This window comes from Ochotona princeps, chromosome 5, assembly GCF_030435755.1.
Source record: "Ochotona princeps isolate mOchPri1 chromosome 5, mOchPri1.hap1, whole genome shotgun sequence".
In the NCBI taxonomy this organism is placed as follows: Eukaryota; Metazoa; Chordata; class Mammalia; order Lagomorpha; family Ochotonidae; genus Ochotona; species Ochotona princeps.
The window spans coordinates 71669741-71686983 of record NC_080836.1 but is presented as its reverse complement, the minus strand read 5'-3'; the positions used below and the strand labels follow the sequence as shown (position 1 = coordinate 71686983).

Genomic DNA, 17243 nt, shown 5'->3' with positions numbered 1-17243 from the left:
ACTATGGGCTACAACACCACTGGGTGCTCTGCAGTGGGGACATGTCATCATGTCAGCCACTCGGTCAACACTTCCCCTCAGTAGGGACTTAAAACAAATGAGTTGTCAAGATAAAATAGATCTTTAGAGTCCACTTAATGAAAACACAATTCAATAAAGAGGTTTAAAAAAATACATAAATACTGTGGAGCTAAAATTGCAATTTAGATTAAGGGATGAATTTAATAAAAAAAACATAATACTGAAAAACATGAGTTTTCTTCAATTCAAAAGACATTGTGTTGTTGAAGGCTAAAATACAAAAAATTATTAGGTTACTTCATTAAATAATTATAATTTTCTGCAATATTTTTTGATCAAGCACAATAAAATAGGATGAATGTTATCTTACAGTTTTTCTACACTGAATAGAAATATATGTAAATTTATTATTTAAGCTTTGGAAATCACCTGAATGCTGTATTAACATAAGCTGTATTACTTAATAGGAAAATATTCAGGAAGATAAATATAACTTTATTTAATTTGCTTCTATTTATATAATATTTGAACCAAATCTTTATTGAAGAGCTTTTGTAAGGTTAATCACTGTATCTAATTCCACATTTAAATTATGTTTAGTCATTTTGTAATACACTTATTCTAATTAATTATTTATTATTTATTTTCGAACTTGGTCTTCCATATATAGTTTGCTTAGTACAATGCAAAAAACACATGTAACATGTATGTGTTTTATTTTTGTAGAAATGAAGAAAATTTTTTTGCCCATTAAAAAAGCAAAAAGTAGATGTTTGAGTTTTTAGTGTCATTAATTTGTTAATATTTGATAAAAAATATTCTTCAAAATTCTAATTACTAAGTAATTGTATGGATATTTAAATACCTAGAAAGGGGGAAATATGCTGGGATTGATGAATAAAGGAGGTACATTTTTGATCTTAGAAAAATTCTGCTTTAAAACCAAAGCATTGTGTGCTCTAGTTCCTAAATGAACAGATTTTGGAGTGGGGATAGGGAAGGGTGGCCCTTGATTTTCTTTTGCCATAACACTTGATTTTCTTTATTAACTCTTCTTCAACTCTCTGCATTTCTCCTTTTCAAGGTATTAATATTCAGGTTAGTCTTTGCTCACACCCGCTGTAGGTCTGAAAATAAACATGAATCTCTGTTCTCTCAGAAGTCTAATGAGCCCATCTGAGTAGTGGAGGCCAGTGGATTGATTGTTCAGAACAAAAGTTATTTTCCTTCTTCAGGGATCCTAGTGAAGATTCTTTTGTAGATATGCCCTGCTAAAACAAAAGCCTCAAAGATTAAATATAGAATATAACTTCTACTGTTAAAACAACTGGCTTGATTGAGATGTCTTAGTTCCTTGCAGTATAAACCCTTTTGTATCTGCTACCAACTGTGCTTGGCCAACGCCCCTTTTCACTGGGAGAGGTTCCCTTACTTGGCCTTTCTATGTAATCCAAAAATCCACAGCATTTTTCCTTTCTGTACTTGTTTCACAATGTTGGTGTTCTGGTCTAGGCTGTCCGCCTGGAATGCATGGGAACCTGAAGTTTCAGTGTTGGGGAGAGCCGGGGACTGCTCTCCTGCACTGATTTTCCCCTTCAGTGCTTATCACTTAGTGTTAGAACAAGGTAAGATGGAGGGATGGAGGGATGGATAGTGAGAGACACAGGAAGAGAGAGAAGGAAGGAAAGAGACAGACCATGGGAATGAGATCCCATTTCCTAACGTAACTGGTTTTGCAAAGTGGGCTTTTTTTTTTTTTTTTTTTTGGTCAGAGGTCTAGAATGTCAGTGCCTTCCTGTCATGGGTGACCAGGTGCTGTGCCTTTACTGATGTTAGCTATCACAGCTGGTTTTGTCCATTTGGCACCTATTGGCTTAGTGTACACTGGTGAAGATCCCAATAGGGCACCCCAGAGGTTTAGTCATCCTCCATGAGACGGCTGCCTCTGCGTTGACCTTTGGCTACTTGCCTCCAATCCCATGCTATAGCATTTCACAAATCTGCAGCATTAATTGCAACTGCCTTCAATAGCCCAAAAGTAAGGACTGAAAAAAAATCAGAATTCATTATTTCTTGGTAATCTTGAACCCCTGGTCCTTACCTCGGCTTCACCTGACAATCCCATTTCTATCTTTTCATATGGTTCTTTTTCTGCCCTGGTGTGATCAGCACACCTGGCAAATAAGCCAACTTCCAGCTGGGACAGATGTCACAACTGTCTTATTTTAGCCTTGAAAGCTTCCTGATGGTTTTTTTAGGTGCCTTTCCTAGGATTCATGAGTGATAATCATTTAATTACCCACCAGATGGTGGTGAGAGATGTGGGTAATCTCTGCTCACCTTTCCTGCCTTTCACCCCCAACTGTGGCTCTCTGCCCAAATCTTTTGTGTTCCATTTAAGACTGAAGAAGGCAGTCTTGAATTTCTCCTCTAATCCATTTTCCTTCCAGTTCAGCCCCTTCTCATTCTTCCTGCTGCTTGACCAGAAAATTGGGAATCTTTTTTCTTTTGCTGTGATAAATATGATCACTTGGGTACCAAGGATTTCACCTTGTTCTGGTGAGCTTGAAAGCTAAAAGATGGCTAGTCCCAGGCTGTCTACTACCTAAATTTCTGGAGATGAACTAGATTATACCAAATAGATGCACCCATTCGGAATTTGGAAATAGTGAAACTGTGGCACTCTTCTTGTCATTTTAAATGTTTATGCTATCAAGCCTGACCATGAGCATAGAACTTCTTTTTCTTTCCTATACGCTATCACTGTCTACCCACCAGTTCTATGGGTGTTGAGAGACACCTTATTGATCCTGCATTCTGATCCCCAAATTATAGCCACAATCATAGTTCTTTTTTAAGGTAAAAATAATCAGTTCTAAAATCATTTCTTAAAATACACAATCCTGTTCTATTACTTCATAAAGCAAAATGTATTACTTAATCTAAACAGCACTAGCTTAAAGAAGATGTTTAGAGAATGGGGAATACATTAATTCCATGTAATCCAAAGAAATACACAAGAAATATTTATATATATATATATTCCCCTTAATATGGAACAATGTGTGTAACATTAATTACTAATATATACTACTCACATGTTAATATACATATTCATCGTTAAATGTGTATGTTATACAGTTTATTTCAAACACTTGGCTACATTACATGGAGACTGGCTGGGCAAACCTGAAATCTAAAGCGAGGCATGCACTAAGAAGGACATGCTGGAACTCTGACACAGTGGAGACTTCTGCTCACAGGATACATGTAGTGTCCTTCAGGTGTACCTCAGCTGTGCTCTTAAGACCTTCAATTAACTTGAGTGAGGACCATCCAAATTATCTAGGACAATCTCCTTTACTTAAAGTCGTTGATCAGGACTTCCTTTTGGGATTGACTTATTTCATTGAGCATAATTATCTCTAGTTGGGACCATTTCGTTGAAAATGGTAGAATTCTATTCTTTTTAATGGCTGAGTAGTATTCCTTAGGGTAAATGTACCACAGTTTCTCTATCCACTCCTCTTTGGACAGGCATATAGGTTGTTTCCATGTCTTTGCTATTGTAGATTGTGCTCCTATAAATATAGGATTATACATCACTTTTTAATATGCGGATTTCATTTCCTTTGGATATATTCCCAGGAATGGTATAGATGGGTCATATGACGGATCAATTTTCAGTTCTCTTAGCACTCTCCATGCTGACTTCTGTTGTGGTTGTGCTAGCTTACACTCCCACCAACAGTGAAGGAGGGTACCTTTCTCTCTACATCCAGGCTGGCAAGTGGTGTTACTAGAGGTCTGAATGTAGGCCAATCTCATTGGAGTTACATGGAAGCTCAATGTGGTTTTTATTTCTGTTTCCCTGATAGCTGGGGAGTCTGAGCATTTTGTTACATGTTTGTTAGCCATTTGAATTTGTTCTTTTACCCATTTCTTCACAGGGTTTTTTGTTTTGCTCTTGCATTTCTGAATTTCTGAAGCTCTTTGCAAATCCTAGATATTAGTCTCCTATTTGTTTTGTGGTATGCATGGATTTTCATCCATTCTGTTGTTGCTTCTTTACTTTGCTGTACAGAAGCTTTTTAGTTTGATGTAGTCTCCCTTGTTTATTTTGACTGCCTGTGCTTCAGGTGACTTTTCTAAGAAGTCTTTACCAATGCCTCTATCTTATATTGTGTTCCTGTGTTTTCCTCTGATAGTTTGATAGTGTCTGGGTGCAGATTTAGGTCCTTGATCCATTTAGAGGTGATTTTTTTGTATAAAATGAGAAATGGGGCTTTGCTTCTTACTTCTGCATGCTCCTTCCAAGTTGTCCCAACAGTATTTGTTGAAGAAAACAAACTTTTTCCCTGGTTTATTTTCGGCTCTCTTGTCAAAGATGAGTGGTCTGTACATGTGTGGGCTCACTTCTAGGGTTTCTATTCTGTTCCATTGCTTTTCTTCTCTATCTCTGTAACACTTGATAACCTCGGCCCTGGAAGTATGTCTTGACATCTGGAATTATAATTCTTCCAGCTCTTTTTTTTTCAGGATAGCTTTGGCTGTTTGTGGTCTCTTGTGTTTCTTAAACTCAGTAGTCAAATGATAAAGTGTGTTTGTCCTGATGAAAATGGAGGTAATAAACCCTAGAAGGCCAGTACCATGGTATTCTCAAAGGTATTTTGGAAGCCCAGCCTAGAGTGTGTGCCTTAAGACTGTTCCAAGATTTTGTTATTCATTCATTCCCTGTTGAATCCATTTTTGCTTAATATCCCTGGAGGGTTTCCCTAATGAACCTGAATGAATGCTCAGAACCTCAAGGATGGACTTGAATTAATCGAGTTAAATTTAGAACAATAAAGTCATCATTTGAAAAAAGGACACTGGTAGTAGCTGGCATGCGATACAAAATTCATGAATTCTCTTGGTCTTCTGGAACAGTCTCATTTATAGCCAAGTCTTTTCAGTACCAGATTGCTGCTGGACTGCATCAGTATGGTAGGAGTTCTAAGTATAAGATTCAATTTGTCCAAAAGTTCTGACACAATTAAAAAATGACGTAATTCGTAGTTTTAAATTCAGTACAAAAGATGTGGTAGAAAACTAAGGAAATTCTGTGGTTTTTCTCACAGACCCTTTCGTTTCTCATGCCTGCAAGTTTGACATAAACCAGAAAGCGTAAATGAGTTTGATTAATGAGGGGCCACGTTGCAATGTAGTTCATCCTTAGCCTTCCCAGATATATTATTGCTAGGTTCAGCGGTGATTGAGAGAAAGAGAGAGAGAATGAGAAGAGGCTTTTAGTTCAGGCAGAGTTTTATTAGTCACAGAGAAGAGTTTGAAGTCCTGTTCGCTGATGGGAGATACCTGGGACTGCTTCCAAATGGCGATGGTGACGACATAAGGGAAATGGCTCCCAGGGTGCAGAGCACTGGGCACATGGGGGATGGGAGAAGGCAACAGCTCCTCAGTTTGTTCATGCGAGTGAGTGTAGTAACTGATCTGTAGTGTGAAGTACTCATGGTAGTGGGCTGAGACAAGGCCTGAATGGTTCCTGTAGGGCATTATTCCCAACATTGCTGAGGAGATAAGGCCTGGATGATCCATCCATCTTCACTTCACCTCAGGCCAGCATCCTGCTCTGCCCAGCCTAAAATTATGTGAAAGGTAGATTGTTCACTGAGGGAATGGGATGGTAAGAACTGGCAATGGAGTCATTTGAAGGCATTTGATTGACTCCTAGTGCCCTGACCCTCATACTCTGTAGAGCTTCCTTTGGTGGATGCATTGGCAGCTGTCTGTAGAAATATGAGTCACATGTTTTGTGATGCTGCTTTCCAGGGAGAAAATAAGATAAGTTAGACGTGTCAGATTTGTTGATGATGAATGCATCTTCCAGAAATTGATTGTGAAGTGCTAATCAAAGAGGTGTGGGTGGTACTATTTTATTTGCCTTGTTGACCAAACTGCTTTATGATGGCCTGTTTCAATGAGATTGAAATGATAGAAGATACTTAACATGGTTTAAAGAAATTGGAGATTGGCTTTAAAATGTTTACAAGGTATGTGAGTGTACTATGTAGAGGTAGAAGTTACAGCCCTAGCTAGGGATGGTCTTAAAAGAACAGAAGGAAGGGAAGTTTCTAGTGAGTAGAAGATTACTCACAACCTCAGTGAGTAATTAGTTTTGTTTTTCATCTTTCTTGAATCTACACTGATGATGGTTAGTAGAAAATAATTTCCCTGAATAATTAATAACTTAGAAGAAACAGGTTGAAAGCATGGAAAGAAAAAGACTAAAGGGAGAAATACAGAAGAGATCACAGAATAGATTCTAAGGTGAGCGTGTTAATGTTCCATGAGAATTCCTGATAAAAAGAACCGTTGCAAAAGGAGGCATTTAATTACATGGTTGGCCAGTTGATCTATTTGGTGAATGTCAACCAGCAAATGCCAGTGTGTAGACAGCAAGCTATGGACTAGAAAACTTACGCAATATATTGCTCATACTGGAGAACTCTTGACAGTTGCAGCAATGGGTAATTTATACAGGAAATCAGATATAAATCTGAATTCCTTCATCAAACTTGGACGTGTTGTCACCCTGGCTATAAACAAAGAAGTCATGATGGCAGAGAGGGAAATTATGGGAAGATTCACCGTCACAGACTACTGATCTATAATTCTGCCAATAGCAGAAATCATTAGAAATGTAGTGCTTCTGACCCAGTACCATACTGGGAGGGATCCAGTAACCATGTTCTAGGCATTGAATGCATTGTCCTTGTTCAGGATGAATGGGAAGAGTAACTTGTCTGTATCCGATGAGTATTTTTGCTCACACACTCTTTGGCCATCACTGTCACTCATCGATTTCCTAAGCAACATATCCATTGTCAAGTTTCCCCATAGTGTTGCTTATGCCAAAGAATTCAGATTACCAGGAAAAGAAGTGTCTGATTGACACATGTGAGATTTACAGGCCCTACAGTGAACACTGAATTTGTGAAACTGAAATGGGTCATATTGAAGGTTCATTCACTAGAGCTCAGGGAAGATAATAGTTTTGAGTTTCAGGCAAAGTTTCTTGTAAATTAAAAAATACTTTTAAAATTTAATTTTTAGCACATTCAATATAGTTCATAGATGCAATTCTGAGAATATAATGAGATTTTCTGCTTCTCCCAACCCCTTTCCGCTTTGTCTTTTTTTTTAAGATTTATTAATTTTTATTGGAAAGGCAGATAACAGAGAGGAGGACAGACAGAGCGGAAGATCTTCCAAGTGCTGATTCACTCCCCAGGTAGCCACCACAGTTGGAGCTGAGTTGATCTGAAGCCAGGAGATCGGAGCGTCTTCTGGGTCTCCCACGCAGGTTCAGGGTCCCATGGTTTTGGGCTGTCCTCGAAACCTTTCCCAGGCCACCAGCAGGGAGCTGGACAGGAAGCAGGTCTGCCAGTATTAGAACCAGCGCCCATATGGGATCCTGGTGTGCGCAAGGCAATGACCTTATACACTAGGCTATTGCTCTGGGCTCCCTCTGTCTTTCTTTTTTGAGATATTTTAAGTCTACATTTTAGTAGTTTCATTGATATGTAATTACTTTAAAATTTGCTCTATGATGTTATGTATAACATGTTATGTTTTGAATGTTATATGTTGTGTATAAACTAAAATTGAAGTATAGGTGAGGTGGTCACAGAAGGTGGCTGGGAACCCGCATTTACTTTTAACATATTGGTTACTCATTACTATGTCAATTAATTCCATAATGATGTAAATTTTTGCTGATGGTATGTTGGAGCTTTCAATTGACTGGGATGATACTCTGCTGGCTCTGTCATCAGACCAGAGAGGGTATACCTAAGAAGCCGTTGAACTTGACGGGACAATAAGATGCTGGACTCTATGTTTGGTATACGCTTGCAATGGGGAAATCTCAACTGAACTTGAGCTGTGGTTATGCAACAAGGTGGAGGAGTACACCATGGTGGGAGGGTTTGGGGAGGGGTGGGGAGAACCCGGGTGTCTATGTAACTGTGTCACATAATACAATGTAATTACTGAAGTTAAATAATAAATAATTAAAAAAAAATGCCTGCTGAAAAAAAAAATTTGCTCTATAAGGTGCAATGTTTATCCTTATATTTGATATCTCTGCTAAATTAGGATCTTTCTAAGGGTGTTTTTTTTTTTCGGTTAAACTTCTTATTTTGGGAGAAGTTCTAAAATATGCATGTTATATGTTCCCCAACAGTTCCAAACATGTGGTTTCTTCCATTGGCTGACTACGTAAGTCTGGGAATTAGGGAGCGATATGCTTTTCACCAGTTCATTTGATAAGCTAACCACAACAATTGTCAGCATCTGGCTTTGCCTGTTGGAATCTGGCAATGGCTGTTTACCTAGATTACTGTTGGTGTGCAGAGGCGAGTTCTGTGTGGGGACATTTCAGTGGTTTCGTCGAACAAGAAGTACTTGACCTATTCCCTCCAGCTTTTTTGCCTCTCTGTCCTTATAACTATCCCGTTTGTTTATTCTGGCTTCCTTCATCTTTCAGTTGCACACATCAAACACACCTTCCAGGCCCTTTGCAGCAGCTGAACCTCCTGCCTAGATGGCTGGACCTCTGAGTATCTGCTGCCTTGAAGTCCTTCTCAGTGGAGTACCCCACTTGAAATTAACCTGTGCTTGCCTTTCTTGGCACTTCTTATCTCCTTTTTCTTTCCTTCTTTATTTTTCTTTTTTTTTTTTTAATTATTTATTATTTAACTTCAGTAATTACATTGTATTATGTGACACAGTTACATAGACACCCGGGTTCTCCCCACCCCTCCCCAAACCCTCCCACCATGGTGGATTCCTCCACCTTGTTGCATAACCACAGCTCAAGTTCAGTTGAGATTTCCCCATTGCAAGCGTATACCAAACATAGAGTCCAGCATCTTATTGTCCCGTCAAGTTCAGCGGCTTCTTAGGTATACCCTCTCTGGTCTGAAGACAGAGCCAGCAGAGTATCATCTATCCTTGCTTGACTTAATATGTAATTTATGAATGGTGATGTTGGTTATTGTCTCCCTTGTGGAGACTGGGATATTGTCAGTTTTTTTTTGCTCTAGTCACATAAGCACTTACAGTGACTGACATGTAGCAGAACCTCAAAACTCTCTTAAAATGAAAAATTAATAATTAAGAACAGTTCTTGGATTCTAAGTTCTGAAAATTCTTCATTTATTGTGAAAAACATTCTGAAAATTCAGTTTTAGGTAAGTGGGCTTTGAGAAATAAGAATTGCTCATGAGGTTAAAAAAAAAAAACAAAAACAAACTAAACAAAGCAAAACAAAAAAACCTTTAAAGTTTAAGGGGGTTTAAAATTCTACTCAGTCGGCCCACACTTCTTTCCTTAGTACAAAATATGTAGTGAGGTTCTTAGTTGTTTTCTCTTGCCTAGAGATTTCTGAGTAGGAAGTTTTTGCTTTCAAAAACTTCGTGAACAGACCTAAATTCAATTTCACTAAGTATACAAAACTGTTTTCCATGAACTCTGTGGCAGTAGTAATCCAGCAAAAATGAACTTTCAAGCCCTTGATATCATAATCATTTGGCTAAGAAATGTCAATAAACTGGTGATTGTCATTTGAGTTGATGAGATTAGGGATGCTGGTGAAGCAGAAAAAGTAAAGAGAAGCAAACATGAAAGTTGTAAAATCTTCCGTTAGCCATAAAATGTGAGTTATAAATTCCTTTCTTCCCTTCCAGAAGACAGAAATGTCAAGGAACTAAAGTTTCAAGTTTCCAGTAGCTTCTTGTTCTAACATGTTATTATGTCTTCAGACAGTAGCCAAGTACCAGCCCAGTTCAGCCTGGAGAGCCGTAGGTTCCCTGTGTGTCTCTGCATGTCTACAGGATTCATTCATTCTACATTCACTCAAGCGTTTAACAAGTATTCCTGGGATGCCTACTCTGCACAGTTTTACTGTGATAAATATCTTCTGTGAGGGATGGAGGGTTATAAAATGTTCAACTCCATAAAACTGATGGAGTGATGTAGGTGACACATTTTCACCTTCCCTCAATCACTCAGCACTTCTCTCTCTCTTTCTCTCTCTCTCTCTCTCTCTCTCTCTCTCTCTCTCTCTCTCATTTTCTTCTCTCTTGATGAAGAGAAGAGAAAGTGAACAGAGTAGCTTTAAGGGTTTGTATCGCAAGCATCGTATTACTTACTTAAAAAATGTTATATGATTTGGTCCTCTGCTAGCATTGAGGACTTTTTCTCTGTTTCGAAGAAAAAAGATTCCTATCAGGCATATAATCACACAAGGCCACCAGTTACCGAGGAGCAGAGTATGGGACAGAAAATGATTTTAGGGTCCTTCGTTTAGCTGAAACAGTTTCTAATGTGATCTTCTTACTAGAAAGAGAGAAAGGAGTTTCCAGTCACAAGGTGCATAGATTATAATTGCCTGCATTCACTTGGGAGTAGTTTATTTGGTTCAGAGTCATTGATCTGCCTAGTTAAATGGGTTTGACCTCAGAATTTAATGACTGAAAAATTTTGCTTGAATGCCTAAGTATTTCCAGAGTTTCTGATTTGTTTGTAGTTGTTCTTGTCTTGGTGATTGTATGTATAAGGGAGATATGACCTGGCTTTTTAACTAATTTTTTAAACCTTTTGAATCTTGTAGCTGGAACAACAGACTGAAAGAAATTCTTTGCTGAGAATAGAACAGATAATGCTGATTTGTGAAAAGAGCTTTTCAAATTTATTAGCAACATTTCAGATTATGTTTGTATATGTATATTTTTTTTCCAGCAAAGAAAAGCATACTTTTCCAGAAGGTGGCACTCTAAGAACAGTTTTGGTCTTTGCATTTAGATATGTAGCAGTCTGTCTCTATCCTTGATTGGATGAATTGCACATGTAAATTATGACCTGAGTTCTTATCATGCAGTGTGTGTTTAATGTCTGTTTGAAACATAAAACTGTTAGGAAGGATAATAAAATGCTGTGTAAAATTTTTATGGCTTTAAAGATAAGTTTATCTAGTCATATTAAATATTTTATATATTCCCATTTTACTGACAAAACAAGCATTAGTGATAATTACTTTATTCCTTGATCAAGTTACTGTGTTTACAAAAGGTGTTAGGATAATTTGAAACAAAGCAGAAAAGTTATAGCAGATTTAGTCAGATTCCAATGTACAATAACAAAAAAAAATACTTTAGAGACCTCTGCAGTTGAATAAAATTCTTATGAAACAAATAAAAGCTAGTTGATTTCTTTAATTGTGCTTCTAGATTATATGGGATACCAAAAATAAGTTTGAGTAGCTAATGTCAAAATTAAAGCATAGTTTTTAATGCAAATAAAAGCTCTTTATTTTTTATTTCTTCTAAGTTTTCTAAAATGTATGCAGATATTAATAGTAAATTCAGGTTCACAGTCGTGAAATATGTTTTTTCGTATGGCGACTGAAATCTGTATTACTGTGTTTTAGCAATTCTTTTTAACACTTTTATGTTTATTTGATACAGAAGTTTTCTTTTTCAGTGGTGAACACTGAGTTTGGTAGTATAAAACCAAAAATAGGCCCAGGTAACATGAACAGTACAGTAAAAAGTAAAAAGAAGTTCATTTCAATTATATCTGAATTATATATGTATTTAATTATTTGAGAATCAATGACAAAGAGAGAGATAAAGATCTTCCATATGTTATTCCCTGTACGGGTCGCACACCTTGGCCCAAGCCAGAAGCCAGGAACTTTTCTGGGGCTCCGTGTGCTTCGCTCATCTTCTACTGCCTTTTCAAGGCTAGTAGCTATTAGAAATTCAATGGTTTCTGACTAGATGCTTAGTGAGATTGGTTAGGTTCATTTGTTTTTTTCTTTTAAATATGAGTTCTTAAGCTCAGGTTTTGGTCAGAGTTCTTATTTTGAATCATGCAGCATAAAAGCTATTTCTAAAATAGTTGATTGTATTTGTATCACTTTAAAGCAAACATTCACAGTGACATTTTCAGAACTCTAAGCCTTAAAAGTGGAAAATTTTAGGCTGCAGGGAGTTGAGAAAGAGCACACATTGAACTTGAGTTCTTCCTCAAGCAGTGTTACCATGTAGTTCCAAGGACAGTTGTTTACAAAATGAGGCCTTTATAGAAAACACCTTAGCCTCTTTTTTTTGTCCATAGTTGTAAGCAGGTATTATTATTTTGTTATTATTGATAATGATGATGATGAATAACTAGAATACTTTTCCCTTAAAGGAAAAATAAAAAGATCATGTCATCATTCTATTTTCTTTCCTTATCTTTCTGTTACATAGCATTCTTTCTTCCACCTTCTCTATATTATTTTTCTACTTCTACTTTCCAAATTAGAAATTGTTTTTTTTTTAAAGATTTATGCATTTTTATCAGAAAGCCGGATATACAGAGAGGAGCAGAGACAGAGAGGAAGATCTTCCATCCGATGATTCACTCCCCAAGTGAGTCGCAACGGGCCAGTGCTGCGCCAATCCAAAGCCGGGAACCAGGAACTTCTTCCAGGTCTCCCACGCGGGTGCAGGGTCCCAAAGCTTTGGGCCGTCCTCGCCTGCTTTCCCAGGCCACAAGCAGGGAGCTGGATGGGAAGTGGAGCTGCAGGGATTAGAACCGGCGCCCATATGGGATCGCGGCACGTTCAAGGCGAGGACTTATGCCGCTAGGCCATGCTGCCAGGCCCCCAAATTAGAAATTGTGAACAAGACAGCCAAAGGCCAAATATACATGCCTTTTTCATAGTTTTTAAAAAATGTATTTACTTAAAAAGCAGTTAGAGAGAGAGAGAGATCTTCCATATGCTGGGTGACTGCCCAAATGGCTGCAGTGACTGCGGCTGTGCTAGGCAAAATCCCAGAGCCCAGAGGTTCTCCTAGATCTCCTCCATGAGCAGGGCCCCAAGCACTTGGGTCATCTGCTGCTGCTTTCCCAGGTGCTTTAGCAGGGCGCTGGATGGAAAGTGAAGAATCCGGGTCTCAAACTGGTGTCCACGTGGAAGTGCTGGCATTGTGTTGTCATTGTAAGCAGCATGAATGTGCTGTATCACAACGCCGGCCTTGACTTTACATACTAAAACAGACTGGGTGGATTTAGAATTTGAAAGATTATTATTTTTTTTTTATCAGAAAGTCAGGGAGACAGAGAGGAAGATCTTCTGTCCGCTGGTTTTTCCCCAGTTGGCTGCAACAGCCAGAGCTGAGCTAACCTGAAGCCCGGAGCCGGGAGCCTCTTCCAGGTTTCCCACACAGGTGCAGGGTCCAAGGCTTTCAGCAGTCCTCAACTGCTTTCCCAGGCGACAAGCAAGAAGCTGGATGGAAAGTGGAGTAGCCAGAATTAGAACTGGTGCCCATATGGGATCCTATCATATGCAAGGTGAGGACTTTAGCTGCTAGGCTACTGTGCTGGGCCTGTAAGATTATTTTTAAAAATAAATTTTCATTTTAAAATTTACATGATGCTTGTTTGACTAAACATGTCTAACTTCGAATATACTTTGTTATGTTTTAATACATGATGTTCTTGAGTTGATTGTTTTCTTTTTGTATTTTAGAATAAACATGTTTTGACAGTTGTAACTATTGAAAGAATGCTGGAAAGACTGAAAAAATCTAATGAACTATTAGAACTCATCCTTAAAGGGCTTAATGAATATTTGGAAAAGAAACGCCTCTTCTTCCCCAGATTCTTTTTCTTGTCCAATGATGAACTTCTTGAAATCCTGTCTGAGACTAAAGATCCAACTAGGTAAGTAATTTACATGGACTGTGATGGCTACTTTTATCTGCTTTAAGTTCTGAAAAGATGGGACATCAATAGATATATGTAATCATATTTATGTAATAATTTTTCTTAATAATACCCTTAATATCACCAACTTTGGTACCATTGTTTAAAAAGTAAGTGATATCAGTGAGTAGTATTTTCCCATATGTATGACCTTATAAAATGGATTTCTTATCTTCTGTTATGTTACAGTTCTTTGAACACATGGCTCTTGTGCATCACGTTCAGCATAAAAATTCACCATCTCTTGCAGTGACAGATAGTTCTTCCTTTGTGTTCATCTCTCATGAGTCATCTTCTTGCTCTTCTTCCAATTCACCAGCCTTCTTCCAACTCTGACGTAAAAAGGCAGCCCACCGACTCAGTGTTCCATGCTCCGTGCCCCAAGTGCCCACATGCCCTCTTCCTTTACCTCCTATAGGACTTTATGGAAACCTGCTCCAACATCTGCCATTCACGGAGGCCTTCCTTGATAATCATGTTTAAAACAGCAGCCCCTCTAACGCTTGCTAGCCATCTTTCCTGAACTTAGGTCTTCCTTATTTTTCTTTTCCATATTTGTTAACATCTGGCATGCCCAGTGATTTTCTTGTTAGTGTACTACTTTTCTTCCTCTAGCAGAGACAAGTTCTGTCATGGCAAGTGCTTCTTTTGTTTCCACTAACTCCCTGGTCTTTAGAGGATCATCTAATACATAGGAGACAGCACGTAGATACTTGTTAATTCATGACCTTTACATCTGTGGTTTCAAAGTAAGAAACAAGTAATTCAGATGAAACTATAAATTCACTTTCAGATTTCCATTTGAGCTTTTATGCTGTATCTCTTTTTACCTACCTAAAAGATGAATGCTACTGGTTGCTGGTAATGTGCCAAAATGAGGGGGCCAATAGTCCATCTGTATTATGTTGAATAGAGCAGCAGTTGAGTAATGTCAACGCAGTTGATTTAGTAAAGTCTATAGCACTTAAGGCAATAAACCTAGCCCATAACTTTGAAGACCTCTCTGAAGATTCCAGTTGAAATGACTACTTTTGTGCATTTGAAGATTCTTTCAGTTAACGTATTTATCTGTTAGTTGAGATTGATTAACTCCTTATTTAACTTTTAGCAATTTTCTGTTTATCGTGATGAAAACAAAGCCTCATTGATGTGTCTCTTCCTTAACTCTTATTCTTATGGTATTTTTGCATGTCCTTTTGTAATTATTCCATTAATGCTGACCTCCCATTGAAGTCTATAATCCATGTCAGAAAAATTGTCTTTTTTTCATGTTTGTGTTTTTGGTCTATGCTCAGTACTTCATCCCAAGCAACCTCTAGCATGAGCCTAATATTTAGAACACATTTATGAATGTTAAGATTAATGCATAAAACTGTGGCTTTTAGGAATTATTTTCCTTTTATTACTCTCTTAAACATATATATTTTTCCCTAATAGGGTGCAACCTCACTTGAAGAAATGTTTCGAAGGAATTGCAAAGGTAGAATTTACAGAAACCTTAGACATTACTCACATGAAGAGTAGTGAAGGAGAAGTTGTGGAACTTGTAGAGACCATTTCAACAGCCAAAGCCAGAGGTCAAGTGGAGAAGTGGTTGGTTGAACTAGAAAGAATTATGATTAACTCCATCCACAAGGTAGCTGATTATATTTGTTATTACTTTTTAGGAAAGATGATTCTGTGCTAATCTTGTTATAAACCAGTCATTGGTAAATGCACTGTTATTTAGATAGAAATTGAATTACAAATTATCCACTCAAAGATAATAGATAACTTGAAGGCAGGATATCTCTATGATAGTAATTTTGTAGTGAGAAAAGTACCATCTGTATCACAGAAAACTTAGGGTGTTAGTGTTGTATGTCTGTTTTATTGTCAGTAAATGCTAATGCTTTCATCTTTGATAGAACCATTTTAATCTACTGGTCAATTTTTAGTCTTGCACTAGAAGCACCTATTTACAGGTTCACATTAATCTCCTTAACATGTATAAATTGTTTTGCCCTATGTATATGTAAGATACCTACCAAAATGCTAGAAAATAATATATACTCCCTACAATTAGCGGTTTCTAATTCATATAAAACATACTGTAATTTTAAATTATTGTTGTTAGAAAATTTCAAGTTGTGCTAACAAATACAGATTGAATATTGAAATTCATTTAAAAGAAAAAAAAGTTACATTCTTTTTAAAAATTTATTGAGATACAGAGAGTTCACACAGACTTACATATACAGATTTTGTATGCCCTAGTTCACTCCTCAGAATACGATGGCCAGGACTAGGCCAAGACAAAGTGCAGAGCTAGAAACTCAACCTGGTTCTCTTCCATGGGTAGTAGTAACCCAAAGATTACTGAGCCATCATGCTGTCTCTCAGGATCTGCATATGCAGGAAGCCAGAGACAGGAATTGCAGCTCTGTGTTGAAGTCAGCACTATGATGCAGTACATGTGCATCTTAATTGCTCTGTTAGCAGCTACACCTAATGTCTGCCCCACTGTTTTTTTCACTATGATGTGATATGAGTTCTTCATCAAGAATAAGATTCGTGATTGAGCCAGGAATTATGAGGGGAGTATAATTAATTGGCTAATTAATCTTTCAGATTCTTCTATATTTTTTTGGCAAAATTAATTGGAATCTAGGTGTTTGATGTTACTATGTGGCCTAATGTTCGTTTCTCTTCTTAAATATAGTTTTAATGCTTGCCTGCCTAATATTTCCCAGTAAATGTGGAATCTTTTGGGCAGTTTCCCATTTTTCTCTCTACTACTGTAAAATAAATTTTGATGAATGTGATTAGGCTGAATTATCTGTTCTATGATAATGATTTCTCATATATAGAAACTGTGCCCACAAGGATCAGTTTTCATAGGTCTTGATTAGTGTAACAAGAAGCATGACAATTGATGTGGCAGTTCGCAGTGAAATGACTTCCTCTTTGACCACTACGTAGCAGCATCAACTTGGAGTCTGTGGGTTGCTATTTGATGTAGTATGCAGTGATAAGTCATTATTTTGAGCACTCCTGTATACATGAAGTATCCTTTTAATATTTTATTAAAGTTTAGAGAAAATATTTTGGCTGCTGTTTCAGAGGATTACAATGCAGTACAAGATTGTGTGGAAGATAAATATCTTCCAAAAATGTTCACATATAAAGTTGTTGTTGAGAAAATATGCAAGTAAATCAAGATGAATACAACAAATAGGAAATGCATGTTTATGTGCTATTTTTCTTTCTTGGAAGGCATACACACACATACACAGAGGAATGTAATAATGGCAACAGAGTGGAACTTTATATAATCATTTTTCTCCTATCTACCTGTGTAGAAATGCCTTTTGTGATTAGATTTTGATTTCTGATTTTTTTCCACAGTGATCTTCCAGAACACA

At 37.4% G+C, this 17243-nt stretch overlaps 1 protein-coding gene across 1 annotated transcript in view; it reads left to right on the top strand.

Moving 5' to 3' along the window:
• Positions 1-17243, top strand: part of DNAH7 (dynein axonemal heavy chain 7) — a 253007-nt gene that overhangs the window by 64497 nt on the left and 171267 nt on the right. The window contains exons 20-21 of the mRNA XM_058664751.1: positions 13604-13797; positions 15277-15475. Coding sequence (XP_058520734.1) covers positions 13604-13797; positions 15277-15475 — 393 coding nt within the window. The remainder of the gene's footprint in view (positions 1-13603; positions 13798-15276; positions 15476-17243) is intronic.